The 20,156-nt window shown below is 42.7% G+C and overlaps 1 protein-coding gene across 1 annotated transcript in view; it reads right to left on the bottom strand.

The window, feature by feature from the left end:
* Positions 1–9,815: 9,815 nt before the first annotated feature.
* The window catches only part of LOC125020615 (POU domain, class 2, transcription factor 2), a 58,539-nt gene continuing 48,198 nt past the window's right edge, over positions 9,816–20,156 (bottom strand). The window contains exons 7-16 of the mRNA XM_047606061.1: positions 20,001–20,115; positions 19,766–19,857; positions 18,772–19,029; positions 17,759–17,900; positions 16,465–16,613; positions 16,054–16,251; positions 15,922–15,970; positions 15,297–15,435; positions 13,354–13,427; positions 9,816–11,609 (exon numbers count right to left, since the gene is read on the bottom strand). Coding sequence (XP_047462017.1) covers positions 11,227–11,609; positions 13,354–13,427; positions 15,297–15,435; positions 15,922–15,970; positions 16,054–16,251; positions 16,465–16,613; positions 17,759–17,900; positions 18,772–19,029; positions 19,766–19,857; positions 20,001–20,115 — 1,599 coding nt within the window. The 3' untranslated portion in view covers positions 9,816–11,226. The remainder of the gene's footprint in view (positions 11,610–13,353; positions 13,428–15,296; positions 15,436–15,921; positions 15,971–16,053; positions 16,252–16,464; positions 16,614–17,758; positions 17,901–18,771; positions 19,030–19,765; positions 19,858–20,000; positions 20,116–20,156) is intronic.

Raw genomic sequence — 20,156 nt, 5'->3', positions numbered from 1 at the left:
TTCTTCCTCATTTTGATGCTCAGTTTAAACTTCAACAAGTTGTCTTGATCACCTCTACATGAATAAATGCATTGAACTGCAGCCATGTGATTGGCTGATTTGTGTTAACAAGCAATTGAGCAGGTGTACCTAATAAAGTGGCAAGTGAGTGTATAATGCTGTGTAAAATATACAGTAGTGGCAGCAATGACCACAGTCTGGATTTATAGATACAGAAATTTCATGGCAAATTAAATTTTGCACTTAATCGCGGTGCAGAACTCATAAAAACGCTAAAACGCGTCTCCTGCTGCGTCCTCACTAAGTTTTACTAACGTTTGATTGTATTAACATTAAAACGAACGCCACTAAAAATATATCTACATTGTCGCTGGTTCAAGCTGGACACCAGGAGCAACGAGAGTCCTTCAAGAGGACAAGATGCTCAAAGTTCCTCTAGGAAAGAAAGAGTTTAATCTTTTAGTAGTGAGGCAGCGCCCCCTAGTGGGATAGAAGAGTACTGATGGATTCATAATGAGGGTGAATAACATGTTGTGTCATGAGCTGCTCAGTAGGAAAATATTTAATATACAAATTATGTGCATTTGCTATTTTTAAGGTGTATTTTTTAATCTTCTACCTAATTACTTCTACCTTACTCTTATTTTATTTTTATTCTTATGTCTATGTCTTGTTCATATATGTTCTTTCTTATCTCGTGACTCTGAACAAAATAATTTCTTGAAACTTATGAGGTGATGAAGAATTATTTTTTCGCTTTACTGGCATCACATTACTATCCTTGATTCAAGATTCAACCACTACAAATTGTTTTGTCCAGGGACGAACAAATATGAGCAAGGCATTTAAATAAGAATAAAATAAGATGAGAATAAGAATGAGGTACAAGTAAAGTTTACAAATTAAAATAAATAAACAGTAAATAAAGTAAATGAGACGTTTAGCTTTTCCTTTGCTCCGTGACCCCTGCAGCCCGACGTCGCGGTCGGTCCAGCGCCGCCCGACTTCTCGAGGGCCCGCTTCACACCTGGTGTTTAATTTTCCAAACATTTTTGGCCCGTTCACATCTGGCGCGCAGAGGGTGTAAAGGTGCAAACACAGAGGCTCATTTATGGCTCGCGGGGCACGAGAAGCGACGGCGGAGAAAGAGACGGGGGTTGTTCGCAGGGTAGCTCGGCTCGAAAGCTGCTCCTCTGGGAACTCCTCTGTGTGAGGTTACAACATGTTGGTTCCCAGAAGAGAGACTGGAACTGACTGGAAACACACACACACAGACACACACACACAGACAGAAAGAGACAGAGAGCGGGCCACCCAGATCTGAACCACCCAGGACCAATAGTAGCATCATTATTTCATGACACGAGTTCATGTGGGAAGCGGCTGAATGTCAAAATGACACAGAAGCCTCGTATCTGCCTTTTATTTCACCACAGCTGGCGGGCCCTGTCGACGGGAGACGAACTAAACGCCGCGCAGATGGAGAGGATTGAAGGTTAAAATCGCGATGCTAAAAAAAGCCCCCACGAGAAATTTAACCCAGAGAATCTTCTGTTGGTGCTGGACGGAGAACTGACGCTCGAGTCTTTTTTACCCAGAATCCGTATCTGGACTCGTGTGATTTACCGTCTGTAAGGGGAGGAGGCGCGAGGATTATGGTTTGGCTGATGTGTGACATTACAAACCTTCACACAACCCCCCCTCAAACCCCCCCTCCACACACACACACACACACACCGCCCGGATTCAGTTCATGAAAAACAGATGAGGAGGAGAAGCAAGTTCGATCTTGGTTCCCGAAACAACAACAGCAGCAACAACACGCGGCTGGACGACCGAGCTGCCGTCGGGCAGCGGTGAGTCTGAACGTGTGCAGGGGCGCCGCTGGAAAAACCTGGCAGAGCAAACATCAATAATCCATGGCAGCTCGCAGAGCTCCTGTCCCATCCTGAATGATTCAGGGGTTTCCCCCCCCTACGAGAATGTGCAAATGTCAAGGGGGAAAGAAAATAAAAAAAAAAAAAACAACAACACCCATTCTCATGTGTCAGCAACTCTCAGCAAACCCAAAAAAAATGCGTGAGGACTTAGAAAGAGACGGATCCTCTCAGCAGAAAGTTGTGGTTTTGATGCGGACCGGCTGAATCAGATATTTGTTTTTCTTTCCTGTAGCTTATTGTCAGGAATTCCCCCCGCGGTGCAGGTCGGCTAATCCGCACACTGCAACCCCGAGAATCGGTTTGACGCCACGAGATGTGTGAGCGCAGCTCGTTTAGAGCGAGAAAAACGCGGAAAGTATCGACGTTATCAGCAGATAAATTATTGCCGATGAGAGAAACAAACAGTTTCGGGTTAAAATTTAACCGGCGGGGATTTTGGAAGCTCGAAGCTGCCGAAGGTTTTGTGGACACAGGAAGAGAAAACACGAATTTAATCATGGGTTATAAAAGTAGACTGGTTTAGGATGTGTCCTTTAATTCACAGGGGTATGCTCTACCGATCAGGCATAACATTATGACCACCTTCCTAATAGTGTTGGTCTCCTGAGGGGAGGGGTCTCTGTGGATCAAACACAGATACTCCATCAGTTTCTTGTGCTGTTCTTCACATTTTTTAGTTGTTCTTGAACTGTTTGTGTGTCAGGCTGCTGCCATGAAGGAGTGTCATTGCTGTGTGGTGGGGGTGTCTGGTCTGGTCTAGGTGGGGGCTACCTGTCTAACTAACATCCACATGAATGAATGCCAGGTCCGAAAGTCTCCCAGCAGAACATTGAACTGTCACAACATGGTTTAAATGTTATTTACTCCAACTGTCGGTGGTCATAATGTTGTGGCTGATTTAAAATGCATCTCGTGCCACCACTTAAAGTCCAGTCCCAGTTTCAGTGTTTCCAGGACGTGTGTTGTGTTCACACTGTTTCTGTTATCAGAAGAAGTGCTCGTCTCTTAAACCAAATAGTGATTCAGTTTCTAGTTCTGTGTGTCACGTAAAAAGAAAAACAAAACTTTAGTTAACTCAAAGTAAAGCCGCTCGCCTTGCACTTCAATGCTCCGTAAAGGAAAAACCTACTTGCCTTTATGCACAACTAGTCCCGACCAATAACAGAGGGTATGTATGTGATGTCACAGCTAGTGAAGTCTCCATGGTTACGGCCACTGAGCAGTAAAAAGTGACAGGTGAACATGGAGATTAGCAGCATTAGTTTGAATCATAGACTTTAACAGCGTCTAAATTGTAAAATTAATTAAAAAAGGTGAAAAGCTGTTGTGTGATTGACTGAACCAACAGATTTGAAAAGCAGTCAGAGATATATTTTATGTTTTTACAGATATCTACCAGAGAAATGAGAAGTAAATGTATCGCTGCATTAGAAGAAACAACTTCAATCCAGACACAGAAACCTGGTGTTGTGGTTCACATTTAGTGTCAGGTAATATTAATTTATTCTGCATTTGTTTGAAGAAGTCAGGCCTTAAGTTACTTCTTAAGTCATGTTCTAGAGGGCTGTCAGATGAGTTTGTGGATGTTGTTGTTTTGGCGTAGCTACGGTCGACAGTAACTATTTCAGTTCCAGCAATAAATAACAATAAACTGAATATTTGTCATCACCTCGTCATCCTTTTAACACTACAGTATTTTGTGGCTAACGTCACTTCTCAGTAAAGCTCTTAGTGTTAGCATCTTGTATTTAGCTACTTTTATCATAACAAATGACCTAAAACTAACTTAAATCCACTTTTCTAAATCCATACTAGTTCGTATGGATCATTGTTAAGTCTAATTGTCCTTAATTTGATCTAATAATCCACATTTTTTCTGGTCTCACTGTATTTACTGATACATTTCACTGTGTTTTACCCCACTCTATAATGGGGATCACATTAAATAAACATTGCTATAGGACTGAGTGTTTAATGCTTTTCGAGTTAAGACTAAATCTGTGGGACCAGTTCATTTCTGTGAACTCATATTCAGACTGTTTTTTTTTGTCATCTTTTCCGTCGTTCCCTCGTACAAACATGAAGTAACAACAAAGACACGTGAGATTTGACTTTGGTCTAAATTCGCACTTTATTTCTAACACTTACAGGTTTGTTCTGTCCCCGTTTTCCCTGCTCCCCCCCTCCTCCTCCCACCCTCCCCCTGCCCCCTCCCCCCAAAAAAACAACAGGCACACAGATAGCGATGAGTCAAGGGACAGTAGAGAACAGTTTTCAAACCCAAACGTTTCCAACAGAACCAGGTTATAGAATCAACTCAGACAGAGAGAGCCTCGAGGTCGAGAAACAGCGTATCGTTAAGCGTACTTCAAAACGGAAACAAGAGTTTAAACGAAAAAAAAAAAGGACCCAAGTAACAGATACTAAAGCTCACAGAGTGGTGGTGTTTAAGTTCACAACCACCACCACCGTCATCATCATCATCATCATCATCATCACCATCACCATTATATTAAAGAACACTTTTGGAGTTTACATCATAAAATCGTGGGAGTCGTACAAAGCGGAGAGAAAGGAAAAAAATCAACGTGAGGAGATACAGTGGAGCTCTTTGGTTTTCACTATTGAGGTTTTTTTTTTCTTCTTCTTCTTTAGCAGTAAAATCTATCTTTGCTGTCCTCTTAACCTTTGGATTTAAGCTGCGTTGTAGAAAAAATAGAAAGGAAAACGTTTTCTTTTAATATTTCTCCTAAAATAAATCGATAATAATAATAATAATAATAGTAATAATCATATTAAGGGGCAAACAATACTGACTGAAGTTATTCTCTCATTTATTTTTACTCTGTCTGGTAGTAGCTAATACATCTTATGTGTTCTCAAGGCCAAAGAAAACAAGAAAGGAAAGTATTTTATATCGTTTTTTGTTTTTTCACGGTGACTTGAGCGGAGTAGTAAAATTAACATTCACAGCCACAGAAGAACTACAGTAGAAAACGGCCGAGGCCTGAAGTGCTCTTATTATCTGACAGTGTTTTTTTTTTCGTTTTTGTGGTTTTTTTTTTTTTGTTTTTTCATATTAACGTCAGGCGCTGGATATCCTTAATTTTTAAATCAGTTACAGTCCCTAACAAGAATCCTGAATGCTTATATACACATGAATGACCGTGTCAGTGTGTGTGTGTTGTGTGTTGTGTGTGTGTGTTGTGTGTGTGTGTTGTGTTTGTAGCGTAGCGTCTCTCACCGCGGTGGGTTTAACTTTGGTATCATTCTCTGTCCACCGCAGACGAGTCCGACTACACAGGCACACATACAGACAGAGCTGCACCGCTGCTGGAGCAAAGGAAACCAAAAATAAATAAATAATAATAAAATAATAATAATTTAAAAAAAAAAAAAAGTTAGAAATATAAGTTTAGTTCGACGTTCCAGGCGGGATTTTTTAAGCTCTGCGCTGGATTTTTTCCACACACTAAAAACATAAATTAACGTTTATATTTCAAGTAAAAACACTAAAGTTCACTCCGACAGCAGTGATGAATATACACACACCTCCCACGCTTGCAGAACACAACCGCGTCCTCAGCTTCGACCGAGCACGGCGGCTTGTTTCTGCAGCTTAAAGCCATAAGAACGTCTGGTTCATGAAAATCTTTGCTTTTTTCTTTTTTCCTTCCTTCTTCAAGCCAACTTGTTTTCAGGGCCAGTTTTCACATCCCTCTCTCCTGAGTTCAGACACGTCTTTTTTATTATTATTATTATTTTTTTTTTTTAAACGTCATTAAAGCTTGAATGTCTATTTGGTTTTCTCAGTATTAGAGGTATGAGTTGAAAAGCCCTCGACCTGAGGCGGCGCGGAGGGAATCAGAAAGCTTTTTAAAGAGAGCAGAGGAGGAGACGTGAGGGGGAGGAAATTCATTCAGACGTGTTGGTTTTTTAGAAAAAAAAAAAACTGTGAGAAATGTGTCCGTCGCTGACAGGTTTAACCGGTTTGGAGCTAATATTTCACAGTCAGATTGGTTTACTTTCCAGAGCGGTATGACAACGAGGCAGCTAACGTTAGCCCACTATACTGAATAAACAAAGTCCTCTGTAGGAAATATTATCTATTTAAAAAGAAATGCTGGTCTTGTATTAGTTATAAAGAATTTTGTGACTTGTAATTCGATCAAAAGTGATGGTGAACTCGCTGTTAGCTTTGCTAAGTTAAACATAATAACCACAGAAACCATCTAATCCTTCACAGGTGTAACCATGACTTTGTTTTACTTACTAAAGAAAGAGTTTTAGCTTGTAGCATTCGGCTAATTCTGCTAGTAGCTTAGTTTGACAATGTTAGCAAAGTGTTTTGTAAGGACAGGTGGCTATTTTGTGTTATTGTTACAAAATGTTATTAAAATCTTGTATCTAATGCTTTTTAAACAACATTTTCCTTTTTTTGTTTTGTATATCTTATACTTTTCAGTCTGAACATTTGATATATTCGCTTGGTTAATTCGTTCAGCTAGCAGCTAGCAGCTAGCTGCCCGTGACCGGGTGAAAATACCTTCAACAGATTTTTATTTTATGACTAATATGTGTCATTTTAATTTACTGATGTTAACACACTTCTTGGTTAAAACTAATTTTAGCTTGAGCTGAAGCTAGGTCAATCCCATTAGCTTAGTAACCGCTAGCAGCCCGTGACTGTGTGTCAGTACTTAGCAAAACTAATCTCTTATGGAATTTTAATTTAGCAACATGTACAAACTTTGAAAAAACATTATAGTGTTGAAGGAAATTGTAACTTGTGGATGAATATTAGCTAATACGGAGCTAATTATTGGTCTTTCCCGTTAGCTTAGTAACAGCTAACAGCTAGCTGCCCTTCACTGGGTGTCAATGCAGAAAATAGCATCTGCTTAACAACCGCATTGTGAAATTTTAATTTAGTGATGTGTAAGTCTCCACTTATAAGTTGGTCAAAAAATCTAACTTTAGCTTGTGGATAAATGCTAGCTTATAGAGCGCTGATGCTAACGGCTGCATCACACATTTTATAATTGATTTTAGAACCAATGTCACAGGAAAGTAAACCTCTCTGACTGAATATTATAACACAGTGACACACTTTGTGTCGTTGTTTTAAAATAAAGAACAGTGAACGTTTGATTTAAAAATAATAAAAAAAAGAAGCTAATTTCCTCCGTCACAGTTTCCCTGCTACTTTTTCTCTCTGTCTCAGGTTACACAACAGTCTTTGAGTTAGCGTTTTTTTTTTTTTCTTTTCTTTGAAACATTCGTTTGGCATCTTCTCTTCTTGCTTCGATCTCAAGAACACCCCCTCTCTGCAGACACAGGCCTCACAACAACCCCTGAAAAAACTATTACAAAGATCCAGAAAGACTTAAATAGAATCCAATAAATACATAAATAAGGAATCAATGAATAAACAAGGTGAGAGACAAAGAGATTCATAAAATACAAACAGACTATCTCCCCCCCACCCCACCCCCACCCACACCCCCTCCATCCCCAGAAAAAGCACACACCTCCCTCGTACAATAAATACAAATAATTTCTCCAACAAATAGCCCGGGAGAGAGTTTTAAAGCTTTTGGTTCTTAAAGTCATCGTCTTCCTTTGTCGTCTTCGTCGTCAAAGGATAAATAGTCCCAGCCTTTTAGTGTTTTTTTTTTTTATACATGAGCAACAAGTAAGAGCAGTTGAACATATATCCTCCTACAAAACCTATAATGGATACATTCCCTCTAAAAGTGGACGCCCCCCCCCCATCATTGGTTGCCTTCAGTATCTGTGTCCATTTACCTACAAAACTCAGCTCTGGTTTCAACCTGGGTCCTGTCCGTCCGTCCGTCACACTGATCATTAATCGCTCGGTTTGTCGGTTTTAATCCAAATAAACTTTTATTCGAGGTCATTTATGGATTTACAGGAGATAATAGATTGAATTCCACCAAGAAACTGAGGTATTTATCTTATTTTGGAACTAAACAAGTCGGCTTTAAAAGATCTTCCTCTGTGGCGCGTTCACGGAAAATTCGACATTTTCTGTCTTTCTTTTGATGTACATTAAAATAAAAGCAACTATTTTTAATTTTGATAGATGCTTATTTAGAGAAACAGAAGGATGTGGACGCTGGAACGATGATGAGGTGAGTGTCTCGTCCTTCAACCACCCACAGATTTTACACTAGAGACTCAAACTAGTCCAGGTGTTTTAAACGTACGATGACTTGGATGAAGGAGAATCTAAACCTGGCTAACGAACGTGCTTATTTTGTGTAAGTTATTCCTCTAAAAGTGGGAAACTATTAAAACATGATGAGTCCGGTACCGCGCCATCATTTCATTTTGTTGCAAACAAATCCAACTAGAAATCCAAGTAGACATTCAGTCACTACAATTTGCTTTTTTCTGTGTAAAGCAGTGATCAGGATAAACTTGTAAAGTGAGTGTTTTTCTCTCTTAATGAGATATTATTTGTGTTTCAGAGCTTCTGAGACGGGACGGAGAATCAGTCTGACTAGAAAACAGGACCAGGTTGAAGATGACCAGCGTTAAACTGTCTAAAATCACACGCTATCTTGTGTTTTACGGTTTGGTTTGTATGAAACAGAAAAAATCTTAAACACACACACACACACAGACACACACACTCACAGCCTTTCACACACACTCGTACGACTTGTGCATTGGTTTGGTTGTTCTATTTGGTTTGGTTGAACGTCTAAAAAGTTTTGGTATTTCAGTTTTGGCTTTTTCACGACATTCTGGATCAAGAAAAGAAAAGAAATGTTTTAAATCCTGGAAGCTACATTTTCACAGTTATTTCCAAGCCCATAAAATAAATAAATAAATAAATAAATAAATAAAACCCGGAGCACGACCGAAGAGACAAGAAGATATGAAAATAGGCAACACGTCCCCCAAAAAAACCCTCCCCTCCCTCCCAGCACCGCGAATATAAGTAGAAAGCAATGAGACGAATCCATACATCAGGAACAGACACACAATGGAAAAGCAACAAACAAAAAATATATATATTTTCTCAGAGTCAGTTCGTTGAGGTTATCCCATATTTTATCCGTCCAGGAAAAAGAAAGCGAGAACAAAAGCCGAGGTTTCTCCGGCAGAGGGAGTCAGGGAGGGAGCGAATTTCTGTCCGTCGATACAAGAACAGGAATCACAGTTAACAGACGGACGGGGCCTTTACTCACCCCCCTCCCTCCATGTCTCTCCTCCTCCCCCCCCCCGACCTCCCCCTCTTTGTTTGTATTTGGTTTAGTTAGAGGTTCAGTCACTCGTACATAACTAGTAGCAGTAGTAGTAGCTTTTGGTTTTGGGTTACTTTTTGGTTTTTTGGTCCGCTGCTTCCAGCGTAACCTCCTCCTCCTCCTCCTCCTCCTCCTTCCTCATCTTCTTCTTCTTGCTTTTTTTTTCTCCCCTGCAGCTTTTCATAGCTTTGGCTCCTCCACTCCTGATCTCTTCTTCTTCTTCTTCTCCTCCTCTTCTTCTTGTTTCTTTTGGCCCTTTGATCTGATCTTTGGAGACAAAGGAGATAGATGGGAGGGAGGGAGGGAGGGATGGAGGGAGGGCAGGGGTCTTGGGGGCAGTAAGGGGAACGCCGGGAACTTTCTTTTGTTCATATTTTATTTTTTGGTCTTTCTTTTGCTTGTAGTGTGTGTGTGTGTGTATATATATATATACGTGTGTGTTGGTTTCCCTTTGACACGGCTGAGGTTTTGTCTGGACACTCGTCTCCCGGGCGAATCCAGAGACAACGCAGCCAGAGGCGATGCTTTGGTATCCAAGAGTGACCGTCTGGAAGATGACGACGACGATGATGACGGTGATGATGATGATGATGCACATGAAGGTGATATATATATATATAAAAAATAAAATAATAGGCAAATAATAAAGAAGTCTTTGTAGGCAGTTTGAATACTGTTCAGTGTGAATACTTTGGTTTGAGCAAACGTTGATGGTGATGATGATGAGTCGCTGCAGATCTTTCAGCGTTAGGAGCTAAACAGCCCTCAAATATTATCATTACACTCGGATCAAAGTGAATTTAATTAGTATCATTGGTTTTATCCTATTTTGGAGCGAGGCGGGTGGGTTTTAGCTTCATAAAAAAGCTTTTATGTTCGTACTACGGACTAAAACGCCTTAAGGATGTTACCTGACACGTTGTAAGAAGTAGCAGTAAACTCCACCCGTCTGCTCCTCCGGGCTCATTAAAACAAACAGACTGTGTCTGTGTGGTGATGGTGAGGTGGTAAAGCTGTAAAGAGAGAGAGAGAGGTAGATATCCTGCACGGTGGGATCAGCTGTTGGAACTGGTGAGAAGTACCACAAAGAGCCATGAGTAGAAAATAATAGAAAAATAGATCTTCAACTAAATAATGAAAAGGGGAACATGACACGAGACGTCCTGAGTGGAATGGGAAATGTTTTGGTAGAATGAAGCCGACCCTGGACGGATCAGGATGCAAAAGTCTTTTTGAACTAAAGCTTTTCTCTCCGTTTGTTGTTTTCTTGTCTTTTTTATTTATTTATTTTTTTTGGTTTTCAGTATTTGGTATTTGGAGATTTTGGTTTAAATCTTTCTAAGTGTGTGTCGCTCTTTCTTCCTGGCATTTCTTTCTTTCTTTCTTTCTTCTTTTACATTTTTGCTTCTTTTTTTTTTCTTCTTCTCCTCTCTCCCAGATTTGGTTGCGACCACATGGCCTTTCCGGGCTTGTTAAACAAGTCTTTTCTTCGCCTCCCGTTTTCTCACACACAGTCTCGGTTCTCATCCCTGCCCTCGCTGAGTAATTTTCTTCTTCTTCTTCTCCAGCCATTAAAAAGCACGGTGTTCATTTTCCGACGCCAAGCAAAAAAAAAAAAAAAAAAAAAAAAAAACACTCCTCAGTGCCACCTCTCCAGCTGTAGATCATTATTTGGTTTCAAATCCCCCCCGCCCCCCTTCGATCTGCAGTTCTCTCCATCCTCTCCATCCCCTCACCCCTCCTCCTCCCCTCTCTCTTTTTGCTGCCTCCCCTCATCCGTCCGTGTATATTTTTGGCTTCGGGAGACTTCAGCGGGGAGACGCCGAGAGAGAAAGACAAAAATCGGAGATGGATCAGACAGAGAGATGGCTTTGGTTGAAAGGCGAGGTTGTAAATTTAGATTTTCTTTAAAGCTCCTTTTTAACGCTTCCTCCTCCTCCTCCTCCTCTTCCTCCTCCTCCTCCTCTTCGTCGTCCTCTTTGCAGGATGCTTCGGCTGCCGGTCAGGGATCACTCGGCCATGGCCCCTCCCAGGGGCGGTGGCGAGGCTTCGCTGAAGGAACAGAAAGAGGCGGGACTCGAACAAGGAGACGCGGACTCCTCCGGGCAGGAAGTCGGGCTCATGAGGTTGCCGGTGCCGGCGGGTGGAGACTGGGAGAAGGTGGCCCTCGGGATGCACCCGCCGATGCCGCTGCTGCTGACCAGTCCCATGGCGGGCGTGGAGGTTGTCGCCATGGAGCCGGTCACCATGGGGAGGAGGGTGGGGCGGTTGAGGAAGATGGAGGGGCGGAGGGAGTGGGGGACGCCGGGACCCCCGTGTCCACCCAGGAGCATGTGACTCGCAGCGCCCTCCAGGCTGGAGATGGGCAGCTGACCGGTGCTGGCTGCCAGGGCTGCAAGACAAGAGGCCGAGGAGAAAAAACGGAGAGAAGACAGAAAAATAACAAAAAAAACAAGATTAACAGAGAGAAGAAGGAAGTAAAAACACAGCGGACGTCAGGCAAATGAAAAACGCATGAGAGGCTGGATGGAGTAAATGAAGACGATGAAGACGCAAAATACAACTTGACATTTATCCACTGCAGAAATAAATCACTGATGAGAATGTGAAAGTGATTAAAGGAGTATTTACTAGGCATGCACATGCTTGTGGAAGAATGAGCAGCTTCTGTCTCAAATTGACTAAAACAGGGGTCTTCAACAGGGGTTCTGCGACCCCTAGGGGGCACGCGGAGGTACTGCAGGTTGATATATATATATTTTGTTTTGTTTTCGCCCCCAAACTTAAATTTCTTTAAAGTTCACATTAGTCTCAACAGCGCACCGTTTCACACAGACCGCCACACTAGACCTGTCAATCTAAACCTCCTGTACACAATAGGCCCCGCCCCTATTGCTGCTGAGCCAATCACGAGGCTGCATAGGTTCTGAGAGCCTGAGCCTCATTCCAACTACTGAGGCCAAAATGGATCATTTCCTCACTAGAATAAAAAAAATGTGAATATTTAAACCTGTGTATTATTTGAAAAGCTTAATATTGAATTCAGGATAATAATAATAATGTTTATTCATAATCTGCACGAGGCTGAGTTCAATATAGAACACATATATTAGATTGGGGGTTCCTACTTAATCCCTCCATCAGTTTGGGGTCCTTGGCCTGAAAACTGTTGAAGGACTTAAAACCAACAGTAGGTGGCGCAGTCTTAATTGAAAAACTGCAAGAGGCCTCTAAATGTTTATTTTATTTTACTTACAGGCCATTTTTTTGAGTCTTTGGTAGTTTTGCGCAGAACTCCCACTACAAGTTTCCCTCTAACACAGACCGACACGTGCCAACTTTTTTGGATTCCAGCGCAACGACAAACACTTTCATCCCCGACAGCGAGCGGGTCTGCAAACATTCACGGCATGTGTGGCCCCCAGAGGGCGTCCGGCCCTGAAAATCCCTTTCAACGCCAACACTTCATCTCAGCCCTCGTCTTTCAACCAAAGGGCTCCTCTTTCTTCAAGCCTGTAACTCCATCAGAGCCGACAGTGCCAGGGCTGCAGTTTCCGTAACGCGCTGTATCCTTCTCATCAACACATGGCCCGGAGGACGGCCGCCTCTGAATGGCGGCGGACGGACGGAGCGCGATAGGGAGATGGAGCACGTGACGGATTCAAAGCCGAGCTTATTTGTGATGCTTAATTGATTTGGCAGCAGATCGTTTTGAGTGAAAGCTAAGTTATTTAGCCAACAGGCCTGGATATTGAGAGGGAGGGGATTGTGCCTGTTCAACTGTTTACTGTAAGCTGACTCGGCCTCCTAAGCTTCGCCATGAGGGGCTTCTCGTCACCGCGTGATAATGGCAGGCTATTGTACGGGAATCAAATTGAATCTTTCACCATACTGAGCGATTGGAGAAGTTTGTGCTGAGGAGGAGGAGGAGGAGGAGGAGGAAGAGGAGCGTTGCTTTTGGCTACTGTCGTCTGCGGCTTTGCAAGGAAATTCATTTTGGACAGAATGGATGAAGGGTGAAATGGGAAGCGGCCTTTAGAAACGGACACTCGTGAGGACTCGCCGGGCCGGAGGGAGGTGCTGCATGCACGCACGCACAAACAAACAAACACACACTCATGCACACACACACACACCTTGCATGGTCGCCAGGGGATTGCTGCCAATGAGGGCCTGGTTCATCCCTGTGCTTACTCCCATCATTGTGTTCCTGCAATGTGGATGGATCGCACACACACACAAGGACACAAACATTCACACAAGAGGAGAAACATTTGTCATGTTAAATCATAGGAATCAGCAGTGCAGACTTAATAGAAGGTGACATCGCATTGACATCGGCCCTGAGGTTAATAAGTTTAAAGTACAGGACGCATTTGACGGATTTGCACATCTGGAGACAGATTAAAAGTGTGAATACACGATGCATCGTGGGACACGTTAAAGACCAACTACTCAACAGGAGTTTAGCCTCATTCATTCTGAAACAAACTAAAAACGTAAGTAAAAATAAAGCGCTCTAAAAGCGCTCTAAAATAAAAAGACTTAACCTCATAGCAGAGATCAATAAATAAACTGTAATTGACGTGATTTCAGTGAGAGAAGAGACTTATTCTCGTATATAAGATGCACACACGGTTGTTCTTGTTTCTGTACACAGAGCGTGAAGCTGGATGCTCGTGTTCAGGGTGAACGTTAAGAGAAAAGGTCATTCAGTCGCTGTGTGTTTGCGTCACAGACTGCGAACGCCTCCACATGCAGAACTGCAGTCAAACTGGTGCGACGGGAGCTTGACGCACTGTCAGAGGCTGAAAGATACGGATACAGATACGGAGAACGTATGTAACACTGCAACCGTGAACATCGTGTGGAGTCAAACAGGTTTTCTTCACAGGTGTCACAGTTCAGGAGGTTTAACTTGAAAACTTGTGTTTTCTCTAATGTTTTCTGTCTTTTAAATGAGAAACGAGTTTCATATTCAAAACTATTCCCACTGGATCATCAGTTAAATGTAGGACTGCTACCTTGTCTTTAGTTTACTTCATAAATACAGGATGTATTTTTTTATGTTCTCAACATTTGCACATTTTGTTTACATTTATGTGTTTAGTTGCTGTAATGTAGACAAGTTGACTTGACTTCTGTTATTAATTAACGTTCATGATGTTGAGTGTGATTTAAACTCAAGGGTTTTTACTGATTGTTAGTTGGAAATGCAGTAGTTTGTGCTGCTGTTTCATTTTTATAAAACATGCATCTTATTATTACATCTGATTATCAGGTTCAGACTTTTTCAGTCATTTGGCGCCGTGATAGAGGAGGATTGATGCGCTTCATTTGTTGATGCATCTCTAATAAAATTAGAAGAAAAATACTTTATAAATATAAATATAGAGAAACGTAGTAAGTGATGCATTTGCTAAATAAATAACTGATAGTTTGTAGTTTAATTTTATGTCTAACAACACAGACAAGGATCTTAATAGGTACATGAGTGAAAATTAAGTTATTCTAATATAACAGGCCTGAAATATATTGAATCTTCATATTTAGATTTGGTTTAAAATAACTGAGAGATGTTGATTTAATGGTTAGTCACTGGGACGAACTAAATAACAGAAAGTGTTAATTCAATCTAGTTTAACCTCTTATCATTTCAGCCTTTTTGCAAAATACACCTATAGCACATTTTGGAGCTCGTTCATGTTCTTGGTCTCGTTTGACAGACAAGACTCTGAAGTTTCTGTCTCAAAAGTCAGAATCACTTAAAGTGGTTTTGTTCAAAGCTGGCACATAGTTAAAAAATAAGTTCACCTGAACGTTTTTGTTTTAAAAAAACGTGTTGGTCAAATTTTAAAATGACTTTTATCAATGAAATCAGAAGAAAATTAGCTTTCTAACAACATATTGCCACTGTCCCATATACGACCCAGAGGAACCTTAACCACAAACTACGTCCTCTTAAAATACCAGTCGACTAATAAAGAGGGAGGCGAGAGCCCATTTTTAATTAACTATAACAACATTTTAAAATGAAGTTTTTCTGGATGACGACACGTAAACTACTAGTGACACGTACCCAGTGCTGAGCCCGGACGTCCCGAGGCTGGGAGGAGCTGGGCTGGCTGTGCTATGAGGAGGAGGAGTCGCAGAAGAAGAGATGGCGGCCGAGCTGACCGGAGTCATGGGGCAGGAGGCTGAAGGAGACGAGCTGGCGCCTGAGAGGAGGAGGAGGAGGAGGAGAAGGAGGATGAGGATGATGCCGCTGTACGGAGGAGTTACGGCGTTATTACTAAAACAGTGCGGCGACATCGCTCTTTATCAGGAGCTTTTTTGAGTGTCTTCCTTAACTTCATTCAGCATGAGACCGGAGAGAAGTTTGCGACTGGAAAGTATTAGACCTCGGCTAAATGGGGCAATAAATATCCAGCTGTGTTTGTTAGCTGTCAGCTCATCTGTCACAACTGTGAAACCTGGGATATCTCACCCTGCAGCCAAGGCCTATAAATCACAAGTCACGGGGGTAAACAACTCAAGATGGGACCATGTCGTCAACAAAACACTCTTTCTCTCACTGTTTTTTTTTATTTATTTTTTTTTTTAAAGTGATGATTCTTCATCAGCAAAATACAGAAATTCTTCTAAATGATATCAGGACCTTTGGGTGCAAGAAGCTCGAGACGTCCAGTAATTACAGCTCTCACCTGTTGTGCTGAGGCTGGTGGTGACCTGGGACAGACCGTGACTTGATATCTGGAGATTGGGAGGAAAAGAGAAATCAGGAACTGCTCCGCACGTAAAAGGAATTATTAATGTGTGGAAGTGGAGGCCGGTACCATGTGCGGGCTGTAGCAGGGGGCTTTGTGCGTCATGACAGGCGAGGTCTGGCTGGGCAGGGGAGGGGTGGTGCTGCTGGACGGGTTGATGCGTTTCTCCTTCTGCCGACGGTTGCAGAACCAAACGCGAATCACCTCCTTCTCCATGTTGAGCTGCTCCGCCATCAGCAGGATCTCCTCCGAGGTAGGCTTCTGGTTCTGAGGAGCAAAAACAGAAAACAAACGGGCTGATGAGAAACTAGACACGTAAGAAAGAAACTGGAAAAAGCCTCAAAAAATGTAGGATTTTTATTATTTATACTGCATTTCAGCCTCAGAGTATTTCCATAAAATAAAAACTTAAACCTTCATTATTTTGTATTCAAACCATATGTTTTTTTGTTTTTTTCCCCCCACAAATTGACGGCATACCGTGCTGAAGTTGCGCTCTAGGGCCACTCGAACGTTGGTCTCGATGCTGGTGCGTTTCTTCCTGCGTCGGCCAGGCAGACCCTCGATGCCCAACATGGGGGAGGACAGAGAGGAGGGGCTGGGCAGCATGCTGTCCACCGCCATCGTTTCTGTAAGAGACGAGCAGAGGTGGACATGTTAAGAGAGGGGACGAGAAAGAAATAGCTAAAGCTGAAGATGAAGAGAAGCACAGAGAGAGACGCGAAGAGAATTCAAACTCGCTAACACAGCGGTTTTCTAAGTGCGCGGCGCGTCCTCTCCCGGGGGGCGCCAGAGGACTTAAGTGTAAACATTTGGTTAGCCAACTCCAGTGCATGTACGGGCAAAATGGATCGATTTTAGGTAGAAAACGTCAAGTGAAAAGAGAGAGTCTGTGGTGAAGCAGAAAACGGAGGAAGTTTGACCGTGATTATTTAAAGTTTGGCTTTTCATTTATTGGTCCTTGTCCCAGTTTATTTTCAACAGAGAAAATCGAATAATTGATGGGAGCATGTCCTCTTCCTCCTCCACACTAGGTGGCGATATGTGTCTTTTCAGTGGGTTAATACAGCCTCCTTTTTAGGTTGATCTATTACGCCAAAAAATAAACAAGACTCGTTCATGCGTCAGACCGGCATTTCAAACAACAACCAGATGGATAATAGTTCAGCTTTTTTAATCTCCTACGTAATGCGCTGCTTCTGGTGCAGATAGATGGCGCTATCCCTCAGGTGGTTCTTCTACCGGCTCTGTTTATTTTCTTCTTCTGCCCCCAGCTTTCTTGGATGTTTTTATTCAGGGGTCATATCACCAGCGTAGCGGTTGTAACACATGCGCACACGCATTGTCCAGTTAAAGTCCGATTAAGGCGTATACATGCCAGAGAAAAATGATTTCTGATCGCATTATCTGGGTGTCTTAATCTTAATTTGAGTAACATGTTTACATGCACTTAAATTGTCCAGTTACAGTCAGATTAGGGCAATAATTAGTTTTTTTCACGTGCATGTAAACGTACTGAGTGTTATTAGCAAAGAGCCGCTAGTTAATGTCAGTATGTAAATTCCACCGTCATATTGAAACTAAGCACCAAAGTTTTTGTTGTGCGTGGCGTCAACAGTAACAGTAATAATAGTAATAATAATGATGAGGGGGAGCTGCTTTTGAGTTCTCTCAGGGGACGCTCACTATCCCACAGTTTGAAAACCCCCGTGCTAACACAAAAAGGATTAAAAGCAGAGAATCCTCTCGCGTCCTCTTTTGTTTCAGGGCTCACCTGCGTCGCTCAGCCACTTCTCCAGCAGTGGTTTCAGCTTGCACATGTTCTTAAAGCTCAGGTTGAGAGCTTCGAAGCGGGAGATGGTCGTCTGGCTGAAGTCGTTGCCGTACAGTTTGCCCATAGCCACGCCCACATCGCCCTTGATAGGGACACATGATCAGAGTCACCACAGAAAATACTTCAGCTTTAATCCACACCAGCATGGTCCAATTACTCCAGCGCTTCCAGAACCAGGAAGAGTATCACTCAGCGTAAACTCGACCAAGACGTAGATAACTTTGTTATCAGAGTCAGATAATCTACAAATAAATTCAAACATTCGATTTGCACTTGTACACCTTGGAAGTTCAACCCTCAGGCGTCGTTTTAATGTACAATCCTCCTGTGTCCAAAAACTTCTATAAAAACAGATTCATATTTTTCTCTGATTTATTTTTGCATAAATCTCTTAAACCACTTCAGCACTTTACAAAACTATTAAAAACTTCAATGCATTTTGAGAAATTTCAGGAACCCTTTGAATCTCAGTTTGATTAGTTTTTTAGATTTGAAAGATTTGTGCAGCATCAGGTTTAACATTTACCACCCTCTTGTAACCTTAGTGGACAAAAATGTATAATTTTGTAAATTGCTGAAGTGGTTTAAGAGATTAATGCAGACAAAATCAGAAAAAAAAAGTATTAATCTGTTAAGTTTTTGGACACCAGAGTGTTGTGTTGACCTATTACAATTATTTTTTTGAATTTGAATATTTGTGTAGAGACATACGTTGTTACAAAAAAGTGTACCATGTGCACTAACAGCCAAAATGGCAGCAAAATGAAGAGGAAAATTTTGTCCTAACGGACTGAACCGTAACTGCGTCGCACATGTGTTGTATAGAAATGTGCAGTGAGATCTGAAGAGAGATGTCTTCACATCTTCAGTAAACATGAGGAATTTACCTGCTGTCAGTCTGATCAGCACCAGATCAGACAGAAGGAAAATACATTCACGCTCCGTCCTCTCACCTGGGTGAATCCCAGCTTTATGCGTCTCTGTTTGAAGGTGCGGGCGAACTGCTCCAGCTCCTCCAGGTCGCTGGGCTCTTCGCCCATGTGGCCCCCGTGGCCCCCGGGAGTCAGGCCGGAGCTCAGCGAGGACGCCATGGCGCTGCTGGACGCAGAGGTGGCTCCCACGGATGTCACCACGCCGACGCCGACGCCGCCACTGCTCCCGGTGGCGACTATAGAGCCCCCGCTGCTTCCAGCATCACTGCTCTTCTCCCTCTGTGACATCAGAATGAGTTAAACACACGAGCCTTATACTCATACAGTTGAGATCAGACAGGAAACAGCATGCACAAAACATAAAACAAGCCCAGTGTTTTATTCTGAAAAGGAGAAAGTATCTAATCTAATCTGTTGTCATGCGATGACGGAAGCTTCGCGTCGTCTGTCAGAGCTGTGACCCTGCAAGCTCTCGTATGATCAACTAATTGAGCCGACGTCAGGCACGATACCTGCTTCCCCCGCGCCTCATTTACATCCACGTCCGCGTGCATAAAATACACGAGCAACGAGGGCACGGCTTCATCGCGGCTTAATGAAAAAATCTATAACGGCGTTCGGAACGTGTGAGGACGCATTCAAGCGTTATGTTATAGGAGCTGAAGCCCGAGGGCAGGGTGAGGGGCCGCAGGGCGAGAGCAGCATCATCGAGGCCTCGTCTCATCCACGATGTCGACATTTTTCTGGTGCGGAGACGCAGAAAGCTGCAGCGAGAAGCTCAGAAGTTTGTTTGAAATATTAAATGACTTGTGCTGTTTTCAGCGAAAGCAGAGAAAAAGTTTGCATCCCGCACAGGTTCTGCACGAGAAAACTGCTGATTTCAGTGGGATAGAAACCCCGCGGTGCAAAGATTCCTCTTCTACTTAATCACACTTGTTTCGTAGTTAACCCTCTCCGCGGCGTTCTTTCTCTTTGTCTCTCTCTTCCACCCACTCACCACCAAAATATTTCATACCTGTGCTTGGAGTCCCAGGCGAGGTGGAGTTGTCAGTAGCCCCCCCGGGCTTTGCTGAGGTAGCTGGATCAGATTTGGTGTCGAGAGCAAACCTGGGAAAAGCAAAAAAAAAAAAAAAGTGAATATTCGAGGAACATAAAGTGCATAAAGGGCACAAAATGGCTCCGTAACAGAATGTTTTGCACTAACTAATAAGTAAAAATCGCTCCCTGTGTGTGGTAAGTGGCTTCCTCACCCTGCTGTGGCTGCTGGGCCTGTGCTGGCTGGGACAGGAGGAACTGTGCAGGAGACTGGAGGTGATGACCCGGCATCAAGACCAGCTGCTGGAGCTGCAGCAACTGCTGGATGTCCTGCAGCACAAGCGCATTTCCACAAATCAGTTTGTGTATTT

Source organism: Mugil cephalus, chromosome 14, assembly GCF_022458985.1.
Source record: "Mugil cephalus isolate CIBA_MC_2020 chromosome 14, CIBA_Mcephalus_1.1, whole genome shotgun sequence".
Lineage (NCBI taxonomy): Eukaryota > Metazoa > Chordata > Actinopteri > Mugiliformes > Mugilidae > Mugil > Mugil cephalus.
This window is presented reverse-complemented; position numbering and strand designations above follow the sequence as displayed.